The sequence below is a fragment of the Polypterus senegalus genome, chromosome 1 (genome assembly GCF_016835505.1).
Source record: "Polypterus senegalus isolate Bchr_013 chromosome 1, ASM1683550v1, whole genome shotgun sequence".
Classification (NCBI taxonomy): Eukaryota; Metazoa; Chordata; class Cladistia; order Polypteriformes; family Polypteridae; genus Polypterus; species Polypterus senegalus.
In genome coordinates this window covers 338,633,112-338,648,852 of record NC_053154.1, presented here as the reverse complement: position 1 = coordinate 338,648,852, position 15,741 = coordinate 338,633,112, and the positions used below count along the sequence as shown (strand labels likewise).

The 15,741-nt window shown below is 38.9% G+C and overlaps 1 protein-coding gene across 2 annotated transcripts in view; it reads right to left on the bottom strand.

Annotated features, from left to right (window-relative positions):
• The window catches only part of LOC120517032, a 49,416-nt gene extending 39,327 nt beyond the window's left edge, over positions 1-10,089 (bottom strand). For both annotated transcript variants that reach the window (XM_039739117.1, XM_039739128.1), the window contains exons 1-4: positions 9,963-10,089; positions 9,444-9,640; positions 3,275-3,412; positions 2,939-3,077 (exon numbers count right to left, since the gene is read on the bottom strand). In XM_039739117.1, the coding sequence (XP_039595051.1) occupies positions 2,939-3,077; positions 3,275-3,412; positions 9,444-9,640; positions 9,963-10,076 (588 nt within the window). In that variant the 5' untranslated portion in view covers positions 10,077-10,089. The remainder of the gene's footprint in view (positions 1-2,938; positions 3,078-3,274; positions 3,413-9,443; positions 9,641-9,962) is intronic.
• Positions 10,090-15,741: the final 5,652 nt, after the last annotated feature.

Genomic DNA, 15,741 nt, shown 5'->3' with positions numbered 1-15,741 from the left:
ATTCAGTGGGTTGAACAAAACGATTGCATAAAAATTTGAGGCAACTAAAGTATTTTTTTAACACAATCCCTTCATTTCAGGGGCTCAAAAGTAATTGGACAAATTAAATAAAATGTTCATTTCTAATACTTGATTGAAAACCCTTTGCTGGCAATGCCAGCCTGAAGTCTTGAACTCCTGGACATCACCAGATGCTGGGTTTCCTCCTTTTTAATGCTCTGCCAGGCCTTTACTTTCAGTTGCTGTTTGTTTGTGGGCCTTTCTGTCTGAAGTTTAGTCTTCAACAAGTGAAATGCCTGCTCAATTGGGTTAAGATCAGGTGACTGACTTGGCCATTCAAGAATTGTCCACGTCTTTGCTTTAATAAACTCCTGGGTTGCTTTGGCTGTATGTTTTGGGTCATTGTCCATCTGTATCATGAAACGCCGCCTAATCAATTTGACTGCATTTAGCGGGATTTGAGCAGACAGTATGTCTCTGAACACCTCAGAATTCATTCGGCTGCTTCTGTCCTGTGTCACCTCATCAATAAACACGAGTGTCCCAGTGTCACTGGCAGCCATGCACGCCCAAGCCATCACACTGCCTGACTCCACCGTGTTTTACAGATGATGTGCTATGCTTTGGATAATGAGCTGTTCCACACCTTCTCCATCCTTTTCTCTTGCCCTCATTCTGGTGGAGGTTGATGTTGGTTTCATCTGTCCAAAGAATGTTTTTCCAGAACTGTGCTGGCTTTTTTAGATGTTCTTTAGCAAAGTCCAATCTAGCCTTTCTATTCTTGAGGCTTATGAGTGGCTGGCACCTTGCAGTGCACCCTCTGGATTTACTTTCATGCAGTCTTCTCTTTATGGTAGACTTGGATATCGATACGCCGACCAAGCCATGGAGAGTGTTGTTCACTTGGTTGGCTGTTGTGAAGGGGTTTCTCTTCACCATGGAAATGATTCTGCGATTATCCACCACTGTTGTCTTCCGTGGACGTCCAGGTCTTTTTGCGTTGCTGAGTTCACCAGTGCTTGCTTTCTTTCTCAGGATGTACCAAACTGTAGATTTTGCCACTCGTGATATTGTAGTAATTTCTCAGATGGGTTTTTTTCTGTTTTCGCAGCTTAAGGATGGCTTCTATCACCTGCATGGAGAGCTCCTTTGACCGCATTTTGTCTGTTCACAGCAAAATCTTCCACATGCGAGCACCACACCTCAAATCAACTCCAGGCCTTTTATCTGCTTAACTGATAAGACATAACGACGGACTTGAACACACTTACACATGAAATAGCCTTTGAGTCAATTGTCCAATTACTTGTGAGCCCTGAAATGAAGGGATTGTGTTCAAAAAATACTTTAGTTGCCTCACATTTTTATGCAATCGTTTTGTTTAACCCACTGAATTAAAGCTGAAAGTCTGCACTTCAACTGCATCGGAGTTGTTTCATTTAAAATTCATTGTGGCGATGTACAGAACCAAAATTAGAGAAAAGTTGTCTCTGTCAAAATATTTATAGACCTAACTGTAGATAGATATGAAGGGCACTATATGACAGACAGACAGATAGAAAAGAAAGGTTTGTGCCCAGCCGGTATAAAATAATGGATGGACCAGTGGAACCCGGAACCTGGGAGCAATTCCATCCCCCATACAGCATGTGAAAGTGGTCCTCATGTGGCAACCCATTTGGGACACCCATGGGAGCTCTTAGAAGATGGAGTTTGGAATTGTAGCCCTTTTGGGGTCCCTGGGTGATGATACAGTAGACCACCCTACTTTCTTTTTGGCCCAGAAATGCTTCAAGGGAGACACAATGTAACACTGGAACCATTCTTGGGTCCTGCTTAAAAGGGAGCCCCCTGTCTCAGAATGGGCAACACTCACTGGGAGGACGAGAGGAGGAAGAAGTGTTTATTTATTGTGTAATCTGGATAGTCTTTGGAAGGGTTGTTGTTGGAGAGGTGCTTTGTTTAAATAAGTATCTTTTATTTAAACTTAAATGTGTGCTGAGAATTTCTGTGTCTGAACTTTGGGGCCCCGTGATGCCCCCTGGTGGTTAGAAAACATAGATAGATAGATAGATAGATAGATAGATAGATAGATAGATAGATAGATAGATAGATAGATAGATAGATAGATAGATAGATAGAACATTTTTCCCCATGGGGATATTTGAGTTATTACAGGAGGTTTTTATATGAATAAATAAATAAATAAATAAATAAATAAATAAATAAATACACACTATGATCTGAACACACACCAGAATGACTAAAAAGCAGTCCCAGTGAGGCGCTATACAGTCTTGTCTTTCGGAACACACTTCTGCTAATTGATTTATTGGCTGAAAGAGAGTGCGGATGTGCAGCATTGTTCATAATGGCACTCAGTTTTGTCTTCATTCTCTCCTCCTCTACCACCCCCAGGAGGTCCAGAGTATGTCTTATAACTGAGCCTGCCTTTTTTAATGAGCTTGTTGATTTGCTGGGCCTCTCTTGATGTGATGTTACCAGCCCAGAAACAAACAGAGTTGCCATCACAGAGTTGTAGAGGACGTGAAGGATGTAAGGATGTTCATTTTTGAAAAAAAGTCACTGTACACTGAGGCAATTCCTAAACATTGAATTTTAGAACTGTCAAAGGCAGTAAAGAGATCTAGCAGGATTAGGACAGATGACATGTTGCTAGCTGAGTTAACAATGATAAGTGGAACTGTTTCAGTGGATGGCAATGCAATTCTTGCGACATGAAGTATATTTAGTAAGTTGAACCAAATAAACATTTTGTTGTTGTTGTAGTTATTATGCTGATTTGGTTTTGTGGAAGTACTGTAAGTGAAATGACTTTTCTGAAATGCATTTCCCGGCATTGAACCTCATCTGTTCAAGGAAGCGATCACTCCCTGGTGGTCGTATTTATGTATTTGTTTCCTTCTCTTCTTCTTACCTCATTTAGTCCAAAGCCAGCTGGTTGAGCACAGGTGGAGCACTCACTGTTGTTTGACTTTCCATATCTGCATTTCACATGGTCACCATCAGGGTCATAGGCCAGCAGTGAGTAGGTGGTGGGGCAGTTTTGTGGGACCCTTGATATGATTAGATACACATGTTAGACACATTATAGATCATTTTACCACAATTATCCTGCCAAAGAAAGAAAGAAAGAAAGAAAGAAAGAAAGAAAGAAAGAAAGAAAGAAAGAAAGAAAGAAAGAAAGAAAGAAAGAAAGAAAGAAAGAAAGAAAGAAAGAAATGATAAATTCACATTTTGTTTAAAACCAAACCTTAGCCTTGGAGGGAGTGTTGTGACTGGAGATCTATTGGGAATTCCAGTATCGGATCTGATGCCCAGGTCCACGTGAGTTGACAGCAGCCAGTTTGGGAATCCATATAAACTGTAGACCCAACAGCAGCCGTTTTCACTGTTAAAAGTACAAACAAATAAATATGCGAACAACAACATTTACTTCTATAGCACATTTTCATACAAATTATGCAGCTCAAATTGCTTTACTTGATGAAGAAAGAGAAAAAAGACTAAATAAATAAGAATTAAAATAAGGGAACACTAATCAACATAGAATAAAAGTAAGGTCTGATGGCCAGGGAGGACAGAAAAAACAAAACAAAAAATGCAGGGGTTTCAGGCCACGACACCACCCAGTACCCTCTAGGCATTCTACCTTACATAAATGACCTCAATCAGTCCTCACAGTATTCAGGGTGAAGAAAGAAAGAAAGAAAGAAAGAAAGAAAGAAAGAAAGAAAGAAAGAAAGAAAGAAAGAAAGAAAAGGTCTTTATTGCATGCATGTATTTTTGACAATGGGTTTTCTTTCTGGTTTTCTAACACAGGTAGCTCTCATAATTTTGGGAGAGAACACAAAAATGACTCCAAAGTACACTGAGTTTGTAAATATAAAATCCTTTGGGTGCTCTACAAAGATCATAAATAATCCCATTGTCCTTGTTTCTAAAATTTCAAGTGATGTACATAATTACATAACTGCTATTTTAATATATTGGTTTTGTTATTCCCTATCTGTGGAAAACACCACATACTGTAATACATTTTATTTCAGTTATATGCTGATTCCTCTGAGGCTGCTCTCCTGAGAAAATAAATAAATAAATACATCTACTCTCTGTATATAAAATCCTAAGCCTAAAAGTGCAACGATTTTGTGCAACAATTTTATGTGACATTTTATTGTCACATTTTTGTCACGCTTTAAATCGGGCTTATTTTAAAACCTAGATATGTATGTTCAGTATCACTCTTTTCAGAATTTATCAGACTTTAATATGATGCTGTTAGACTTTCAGATTCTTATTCTGTTTTTAAATAAGAAACTAAAATATCAAATAGTTGTGGTTTTGCGGCCTACCAGGCCACAAGTGGGGGTTGGGTGCCAAAGGTGCCAGGGGGCCTTGCCCCCCTAGTAAATAAATAAATAAATAAATAAATAAATACAACAGCAAAAATGTCAGCGTCACCAAATCCCCAAACCTTTTTGTCTTTGCCAACAGGGCATGTTAAAATTAAACCAAAAGTATTTATTTTTCTTCAGCTGGGGAACACGTGCCCCTCAGCCACAACACAGTCCCAAAAGCACAAAACCAAAACAAAAGGCACACTACTATCTTTACCACCACTCCTCCCAGCAAGCATTGTCCTCCTCCTCCTCCCGACTCTGGCTCATGGAGTAGTGGCTGCTGGCCCCTTTTATAGCTCACCCGGAAATGCTTCAGGTGCTTGACCACCTGCCTTTGATTGTACCTCTGGGTGTGGCTGAACTACCGCACAGGAACCCCTGAAGCACCTCCAGGTGGCCCCCCGGGTCTCAGCAGGGTTGTGGAGAACTCCATTTGCCTTGGTGCCCTGCAGGTATCTGAGGCACCACAGTCACCCAGGGGGGCTGCCACCAAGTGGTCTGGAGGAGGTACTGTGCAGCCCATGCTTGCTCCCCTGGAACATATAGAGAAGGGGTGTCCCGCCCAGGCATGGGCCACGGCCGTCCATCACACAGGAGCACACTGCGGAAACCCACCAGGAAATCATGCAACCCCCAGGCAGGGAACACCAGGGACGTGACTCGCTGTGAGGCAGCAGTGCTACCGCTCCGCTACAGTGCCGCCCCCACATATGTGTAATTATTAATAGTATTCATTATTTAAAAGAGGTTAACGATTTACCTGAAAAATGTAACATACATACTTTAACACATTTCATCATGAAAGTGATATCAAGTATAACTCTAAGGATTCTAAATGTGCAGAGAGCTGGAATATCATGAATGTAATGAGTTCTGTGTGGTGATCTATCACAGCTTGCTGTTGCTGTCAGTTCAGGATGAAGCCCTAGAGGCATAACAACTGGGCCAGTTTTAAGATGATGTTTACGACGGTCTACTTCAATGATAAAATAAACTATGAGGTTAAAATGGACATTTCAATATTAAAGCAAAACATTTCCACTTTAATCACAAAACAGACCTTTTTAGTATGTCCTTATTTTTTTCTCAGTGGCTCAAATACCCCACCATATATTCTGATGCTGTTGTGAAGGTGCAAAGAAATAAATAAATAAATAAAAAATAAAGACGGCGCAGAACATGGTATGCAGGACTTTTAAAACGCTTGAATATAAAAGCACCACGAATGCATTTGTGTGTCGGCATTTTGCTTCACCACATTGAACCATTCATCAAACATCGATCCCCAAAGACGCTCTCTGTCACATGTAGACAGTAAACAGAGACTCTGACGTCACCTTCCAGCTTGATCACACTGCGCCCAAAACCCCCCTGACTTTTTGCTGTTACTGCAACTCGCGTTTCAATGAACCTGCTTATAGCTACGGCAGGCAGTGGTGTAGCTGGGGGGGCAAGGGAGACATCTGTCCCCGGGCGCAGCATCCAGGGGGAGCCAAATTGATGTTACGAAATTTTAGAATGAAATATTTTCCATTCTTAAATGCACTAAAAAGTAAATAAAAAACATTTGCATACTCAGTCCATCACTCCATCAGTATGATATCTTTTTCCTATGTTTTTTGTCTCTTTCTGATTTTGAAGCACGTATTAGTTCTATATACCCAACAGACAATAATTTATCCCCTCCACTACTCTAACATGCTTGACTCCCACCCAGAAACATTTTTGACATTATTAAACAGGTCGCGCGACTGACATGAGGCATTAGTGTGTCATTGTCTAAGTTGTTGCAAATGTCATTTCTGTGTGCCAAGTGATTTGTGTTTATGATAGAATACTTCACCACAGCCCAATCAATTTTCTAATAGATGGCTGCAAAAGTCTAGACGTTTCCCCATCATATTTTCGTACGAATAAATTGTAAGTAATGCAGTTTTTATAAATATATAATTATTTTGCTTTATAATTTACTATATACTTTCTTTAAAATCATTTTTAAATACGGATTTTTTTCTTACAAAAACTAATGACGGATTTAGATTTTAAAGAACACGAGGCGGCGTTATCATTTTCGGAGACTTATATGAAATTTTTTTCTTAAAATGCCATTATTTTAAATACATTTTTAAAAAATTTCTTTCCCTTCCCCATTGCATTTTGGCAAACAGAAGGGGGCGCGAAATCTTCAGTTGTCCCCGGGTGCTGAAAATCCCAGCTACGCCTCTGACGGCAGGGGGCACAAGAGGGCCTCTTGCGGTGCATAATTCCATGACAGTCTGTTGCGAAATGTCCAGTCTCTGCGACAGTGTAGGTACGACATCATACTCGTAAAGCCGAGTCAGTGCTCCACTGAGAGCACTTATCAAAGTTTTCTTTGCAATGAGAAAAAGTGAGAAGTGGAGTCAGTTTATGCTGAAAAAAAATGTTATATCTAACATCTCACTGTCATTCTGTATTCATAACTGTATTTCTATTAAAAAAAAGTTACATCTAAAGTCTCATTTTCATTATTTCTGTTTAAAAAAGTTACATCTAACTTCACATTTAAAAATATTTTTTGCTGTTTTAGAAGCGCTGTTTTTTTTATACAGGTATTGTCAAGCTTGGGTCACAGAATTCCGCAAGAGACAGGAAGGTGAGTACAGGTATCCAAGGAAAATACAGGTACGTTATTACTTATCAGTACTCAAACACATGAGTTAGGAACGGCGATACGGGGGCAGTCGTGCAGCTCTTACCTGCTAACGTAGTGCGACTAGCACGTTACACGATAAGCCTGATCCTACACAAGACAGTTATTTACTTTGCCCTTTGGTTTACTGCTTACCAGACGCAGTTGCCTTTAGAGATGGCGAATGGCCGACGACCCCATTCACAATGGTATACGTATATTTTCTCCATATTCATTATAACGGAATGGTTTATAATGGTTTCATAAATTTCGCTACAACGGGATTCCACCTGTATAACTTAAGGCAGCGTTTCTCAACCTTTACGTATTTGTGACCCGAGTTTTCATAACAGTTTTAATCGCGCCCCCCTAATGTTTTTTTGAAAGGAGCCCACTAAAACCAATTTGTTCTTTTTTAATTAATGATATATCATAGATGCATATTTTATTATACCTACTTAACTTTTATCGACATTTATCTAACTCTATATTTATTTTTATAGTATCAGAATGTAGTTTAAGTTCATTTGTTTTGGTTCAATAGATGTATTTTTCATATTTTCGATTCTTGTTTTCTTTTTATCACATCTTCGCGCACCCCTAGGGGGGCCCGCCCCAAAGTTTGAGAACCACTGAGTTAAGGAGTTTTGCACTGTTCTACCTTAAATAAAAGTAATGTTTGGTATGAACCTAGTTCTTGTGTTTTATTATATTAAAATGTGATCGACATTGTAATGTTCTTATTATGCATTAAAATGATTACATATTTAATAATAATAATAATAATAATAATAATAATAATAATAATAATAATAATCTATATTATAAAAAAAAATCTTGGAAGACGAGATGAGTCTTCGTGCCAAGAGATTTAACGACAACTGGGACCAGAAGTAAAACACAGAGTAGATGACGTAGAACATCGTAAAGAATTCAAAAACGTTGGCGTGGTACACATACAGATCAGGTTAGAGATCATGGAAGTACGAAAATTCGAAAGTCTGAAAGAAAGGATAGTAAAGAACGCATTAGTGCAAACAAATGTAAAGTATTACTCGGTGAAATAACGGAAAAGCGAAAAGAGATGGAAAATATTGATCGGATTTAAACTTCAAATCGGAGACTTGTAGATCGTGTAATTCGTGTTGCCATCAGGGGAAAAAAAGTAGTGTTTCTTCCCAATGAAGAGGTGTATCCGTGAGAATTAAGATTTGTTGTTTCCAATAGATGGCACTGTAGCTACACACTATCAACGATCGGTATTTGTAATTACAAACTCAGCGCTGCAGGTTTACATCCAAATTAATACACAACATCTCTTAAAGATTTAATGCAATATCCCAATAATTTACAGGCTGGCTCTATATTAAACAGAGCATAAACATCCTCTATTTTACTGAATGGTATTGAAGGTATTTACGGTAATAATAAACACTAAGTAGCCTAATGTAAAATATTAGCTTGACTATTTATTCAGAACAGTACCTCTCTAACGTTTAACACTTTCCTTCTAAACATGTACATAAGAACTTACATTTAGTCAACAAACGCACAAACTTAAACTTTCTTTAGCGTCTCCGGTAGTTCCGGCTTTCAGGTGGTACGTCTCTCAAACTTAAATGCTCACTACACACTCTGCCGGCTTTCACGTGATTGGGTCTCAGCGCCTTAAAGACACAAGAGCCTTTTTACAATAATTAATAATAATATTAATAACAGACACATTCATTCTGCACGGTTACTTATTCTGGGTCCAGATCGCCTTCAATAGGTCACAAGTTTCTGAAATGTGCAATCCAAAGATTTCAAAGCTCCCTAGTCCATTTAAAAAAAAGATTGCCAGATCCTTAAAAAATGTATAGCCCAACGACATTCTAAAAATAAAGATTTTACCCCCAAAGAAATAGCCCAATTTATGTGTCGAGAGTAAGGGGGTTAAGTACATACTATTGAAGACCTTTGGTAGGGTGGTGTGTGTGTTTGGGGGGTTGGGGTTAAGAATGGGTACATACAACAGATCATACAACAATAAAGAACATATACAAGTGTGAATAGCAGCGAAAGGGGAGCCAGATGGATGAAAAACTTGGTAAAAATGCTTGGGAGGGGGCTGGAAAACAGCCAAAAATATCACATTGTTTAAAAAAAAACACCGCTACTCCGCAAAAGCCCGTTATTTCACCGCGGCTGCTAATAAAATGAGAGGGGGAAAAGGTGGACCTGGCGACACTAATCAATAAAGTAAACGATACTGCGTGTGTGCGCGTCTTGTGAATATCCCATAATTCATTTTTAAAACCTTTCGACTATTTAAACATGAAATAAAATATTTATAACAGTTCACCTACCTCAGGTCAAACGGCTTGTCACTGGGGACACTTCTCGACATGAAGCCTTCAGCCTGGCACCAGGTGTCCCCCAGCGGGCTGCTGTCTATCTGCCCGTATCGAAATTCTCTCGTGTAGCCGCAGTCCCCGCCGCTGCAGCCCCAGTAAAACTTTTGATGGCAGTAATTTCGGTAAGATTCTTTGTATCGAAAATCAACCTGCAATTAAAAATAACAGACACGTGCATGGTACGTTCGTTATAAACATACTTGCAAAACTAAACGCATGCATGCTGGTATTTCTGATAAACGGCTGATATCGAATTGAACAATCCAAATCAACTTTCTTCTAATCCAAGTAATGTAACTTTAATATATTATTTTTTATTAGCTTCCTGTTTGTTTATTTCTTTATTTTTATATTCACTCCAAAGCACTGTTCTAAGATGAGCCTGACATAAAAACAAATGGTGTACACGATTTTAAACTGCGACTTTATCGATCCGTAAAATTGTTTAAATTTACATCACTCTGAGCATACCCGATATGTGCCATCCGGATTCCTCCCTTTTGGTGTGAATGTCATGAGCCCACCCTCCATGCGGAATGATAGTCCCATGGAGAAGAAACTCCATGACACGAGGAGCACCAGCATGTCGGTTGCTGACATCTTCCTAGCTTGTTTTATTTTGTTTTCGTTCTCGGTTTGCTTTTAAAGTTTCTCACATGCTAATAACGACCAGCCTCCTAAAAAACTCGAGGAAATATCACTTCCTCATTCCTCGGGGAAGCTGATGTTCCCGAAAGAGCCTGGAGAACATTGATGTGCAAAGTGCTTAGGTGAGGATCAGAGATTATTAACGAGATGGCCGATGTCAACACAGTAACGGCATAAATGTTAAATGAACACTCCAAAGTGTATACGGTGTGCGGGATTATGGTGAATGGGAAAGGCGCTATATAAATAAAATGTGTTATTATTATTATTATTATTATTATTATTATTATTATTATTATTATTATTATTATTATTATTATTATTATTTCCATTTATACACTTCCAAGTTCAGATTTAACGCTGATTTCGCTATTTCATGAGGAGGCTGGTTTTCAGAGCTTTTCTTGACTCTCTGTTGTCTGCAGCAGCTATTAGTTTAATATACTTTATTATTATTATTATTATTATTATTATTATTCATCCATCCATTATCCAACCCGCTATATCCTAACTACAGGGTCACGGGGGTCTGCTGGAGCCAATCCCAGTCAACACAGGGCGCAAGGCAGGAAACAAACCCTGGGCAGGGCGCCAGCCCACCGCAGTATTATTATTATTATTATTATTAATTTCTCAACTGTGCCTCTTAAAACTCCTAATTTAACATTACAGTGTGCTCTATAATTGCCAGGCAACTTTACCAAAATGGGTCTTTGCAATCAGAACATAATACAATTGATTTTACATATATAATATATATATATTAACATTTTTTACATTTAGAATTTTTTATACGCTACAGTGGCTGTTCGTTTGTCTGTCCAGGCTTTTAAATCACCTGTAGCTCGCAAACCGTTTGACCTATTCATCTGAAATTTGGTACACATATACTCTGTGATGTCTACTACCTGCTTTCGGGATGATGACTAACCTCCAAGGTTATTCTTCTTTTTATTTTAATTTTTTATTTAATTGTAGAATCAACTCTCGACAGCGGCCAGCAGGCCAGCTGTGCGTTACATGTGTACGGGCGCCGTTCTCATTCCCTACTACCTTCGCGGTCACTTCCCCTACCTCTTCATATCTTAAATCATTCTTGAGGCAGATTGAAGACCTAAGTGCCAGTTTAAGTGAAAAACGTACTAAGTTATTGCAACACAAACTCTGACTTAATCAGTTTTAATGCAAAAAGATGCCGACGGAAGAAGAGAAGAAGCGGGTCACTAGGGTGGAGAAAAGAAGAGCTGCTCAGGAAGCTTCAAACACATCAACCTCTGAGCAAACGAATGATAAACGTACAGAGAAAGAGGTTGAAAACTAGAAATACTCAAGTCAAGTGTATTCAGTGCATGTTATCATGCAGTGCGCCAATACTGGTATCTATCTATCTATCTATCTATCTATCTATCTATCTATCTATCTATCTATCTATCTATCTATCTATCTATCTATCTATCTATCTATCTATCCATCCCAAACTGTTTTTTAACTCTATTTAATAAGTATTTGAAAATCAAATTACATCAGTTTTCTACATGGTCACCTTCATTTGCGATGCTATTTTCCCAGCGCAGTACCAGCTTTTTAATGCCCAGTTACTACTCATCCCGCCTTCACCATTCCCAATGGGCAGCCTTTTCAGGGTGCCAGGGAATCCGGAAGCAGAAGACGAAGCTCTCCTGGAGGAGTGGAAGGAGAGGAAGAAGAAAAAGAAGGAAGACACAGTTGCATTTGTGCAAGTGCTTAAAAATAAGTTGTGTGAAGATATTTGTTAAAATACAGTTATTAATTGAATCTACAGCTTGTGGTGTTGCCATTGTGTTTGAGGCTTGGGGACTCAGTGGCTGCCACTACATTTCACTATAAGAGGAAAACAAATATATATATTTGAATTCTGGTTATCAAATGAGAACGCCATCAACAGACACTTGGACATAAATCCAGCATATACAAACTTAAGAAGAACTTATTCTTAATAAACAAGACTTTACTCCCAACAACCTCACCCCCCCCCCTCCTCCCCCTGTAAGGTATTGCTATATATTGCCTTTGATTCTTGTAAGTCTAAGCATTATCCTCTGATGAAGACCCTGGTAGGGGTTGAAAGCTCAGGAATAAAAACTACTTTATGATACGTGATTTATTTTCTCCCTTTGTGGATCTCCAACTGCTAATATGCAAACCGTATCACAGACCTTCTCTTCCATATATATATATATATATAAATATATAAATTTTATATAAAAATATATATTTTTACCATAAATCTAATGTCTTCTTAAATGCTACATTCACAGAACAAAATGTAATACTTTTATCAGTAATTATACTGACTCGAATTGTTAGTTTCTATTATTTTAGTGAAAGACAACTGTTTACAAAAATGGAAAATATGCAATAACAGGGAAGTTCATTGAGTTAAATGCCACTTACTGTAATAGTACGAGCAAAAAAAAAAACATAAATTGCTATGTGTGGGTGGAACAAATGTACAAAGTTAAGGTATTTAGTCGTTGGCAGTTTCTTGACACTTCATGGCCTAATTTTTGTGTCTGGAATGAAGTGACAGGTTCTGCAGGTTGAGATGCAGGACTTTCGAGGAATTCAACCCGAGGTTGGAGTGGACGGATTTCATTGATCTTATTTTGAAAATCATTAACTGGAATAAGAAAAACAGGCAGGAATTCATACTAATTAAATAAATACATGATTTAATTTTGTATTAATTAATCAATTAACCTTCTTAGCATTACTTTTACACTGTGTATATGTACACTGGAAGCTCTGCAGTCTACTTGTGACTTACGCTGTAGGAAGTAAGTACAGTAAATAAATCAACGTAAATAGGTAGATAACATTCGATCTGGCTCTTATATACAAAGTACAGTGATGGCAAAAGTGCGACATGCATTCTTTCTCTGATGTAGAACCCTCGTCATCATCTGAGTTCACCTCTGCTATAGTGCATCTTTATGTGAAAACAGCAGTGTCAGATCAGGGGGGAGAGTGAATGTAACTGGGAGAATAAAACTGAAGAAAAAAAAACAACGCTAACCTTTACAAGTACCATACATTTAAACCGGCTGTTACAGACTCAAATCAAATGTATGTTTTTATTCTAAATTAGTAAGAATAAGAGCAGCTCACTTCTCAAAACAGAATCATGTGGAGTCAAACTCATGGCCTTTTGATTACCAGTCAGCAATTCTTACAGTTACACCACCAAAGCAGTCGTACCAAAACCATGTAAATGTCGCACCCTAACACAGGTTCTTTATCTGCAGTTATATTCTTGAATAAAAGCGTACTTGTTTTCTTACACTTGTACCTTTTGTGAAAGTGTTTATTTGACATTTGGACTTCAGGCTTCATACATTATACACTTCATGTCTACATTTTGTCAGTTATTACTAAAACATGAAAAACGTTTCTGTTTTAACGATGTGTTTGCATAGATTATTGTAGACACGGAACACACCTGAAATGCACGTGTTTTAAATAACGAGGTAGTATTAACTCCATACTTAACTAAACTCAACAACTCTAAGAAACTGACACTCAGGTAAACAGACTTGAGCTGAGAAAACTTTGTGTGGAGGTGGGGGGATGTCAGAGTTGGCTGCTTGCTGCTTATCGACACATTTACAAGACAAAAGACGCTGACAGAGAGGTGTGAAGGGATTTAAGGTGGGACAGAGTTGCGAGTTTTTATGTAGGCTTTGGTAATTCTAGTGTTAAACATGTTACATATATACATGTTGTGGATGCTAGGAGTCACTGATGCCCTTTAAACCCAACACGGACACGCAGGGCACAGGGTAAAAACACCTTTTATTTTTAATTAACTTTTCTTCTTGTACAGTGCCCTCCAAGCATCACAGCCACAATAGACAATCAAATAAGCACAATATTCTTCTCTTTCTTTCTCCTTCACACCTCCCAGCAAGCTTTGTCCACTTTCTCCCGACTGTGGCTCACCTACTGGATGATCCGCAGTGCTGACCCGGAAGTGCTTCTGTTCTTCTGTCCATGTGACCTGCCAGGTCAGATGGAGAAACAGCCCGAAAGTATTTCAGGGTTTCCATTCCTTGTGATCCACTAGTACTTCCAGGCTAGGTGAGAACTTCGTCTTCCACCATCTACCCACAGTGTCCCCTGGTAGCCAGCAGGGCTATGTTGCCAAACTCCATGCCCCATAGTGCCCTACAGGAATCCAGTGCACCGCTGCAGTCCAGGGAAGCTGCCATATAGCGTTTTGGCTACAAAAGCTGCCTTCCCCCATCTTTCCATCTCACGGGCATCCTGGACGGGCTGACCTGCCAGCCATCTCTTAAAATCTCTTGAGTAAAACAGTCCTGCCATAGATACATAAAAAGTAAATAAATGGCACTATATAATAGATAGATAGATAGAGAGAGAGAGTGAAAGGCACTATATGTCTATATGTCAAATAGATAGAAAGATACTGTAGATAGAATATGTTTCTTCAGCATTAACCGAAACAGAGTCGGTTTGGACGGCACCAAAAGCTCAATTAAAGTGTCATCTATAATGTTTTGGGACATTGTTCCTTGAGTTACCCTTCTGCTCTACAATTTAAAACTACAATTCAGCGATTTGAGACACTCTAAAGCCCGTTAGATGGCACCCCTGTAGTCAGCATTCTCTTTAGGCCCTGCCCACTATCCATAACCCAGATAGTGACCTGCAGACCATGGCTGAGTCGGTGCCTTGCCAGGATCTTATCAAAACAGGTAGGATAGACTCCACCGTGCACTTGTAGAAGTTGATTAGCATAAATGGAGACTTCCAAACATACAGTAGACATCTAAGGAAATAAAGACATTGTTGTGTCTTCCTTATGATAGCTGAGATATTTTGTGACCACTACAGGCCGTTGATGACGTCAAGGAATTTAAATACAACTCGCCTCATTCACAGCATTTTCTCCAATGTAGATGTGCGTGTGGTTTGTCTCCTGCTTCCTGAGTCTATGACTAGCTCCCTGGTCTTACCAATGTGAAGGTAAAGACTGTTATCCTTTGTCAGAAAGCAATCACATTACTATATGTGTAAACCATCTTGTCCTGTTTACCTACCACTGTGACATAATTAACACATTCATAATGGAGTTTTTAAAATTGTGTCTGTAAACACAGTTGCAATAAGAGACTTGGCACACTCTCCTAGAGGGTACCTTACAGTATATATTGATTTTCAAAAGTGGTATTCAATACATGATGAGGTCTGCCAGTTTGGAAGTCTAAAATTCCATTGCAGAGGTTATGCTGTGTTCCATTTAAAGTGGGAAGTCGGAATTTCCAAGTTCCTAGTTGGAATTTTCAACTGGAATGCCCTCTTAAGTCAAATTTCCAACTCAGAAACTCTGGGCTGGTCTGTCAAGTCTGAGGATGTCTGACTTCAGATTATGATGTCAATCCAGAATTGCAATGTACACCTTAGGCCTTTAGTGAAAGCTGTGTTATTATAGTGTTTATTAGCACATCCGTCTGTGTCTCATAAAACTAGTTTTACACACAATACTGTCTAACTTCTACCCACGGTGGTGTTTCTATACGTAAAATACCACGTAATGTGTTGT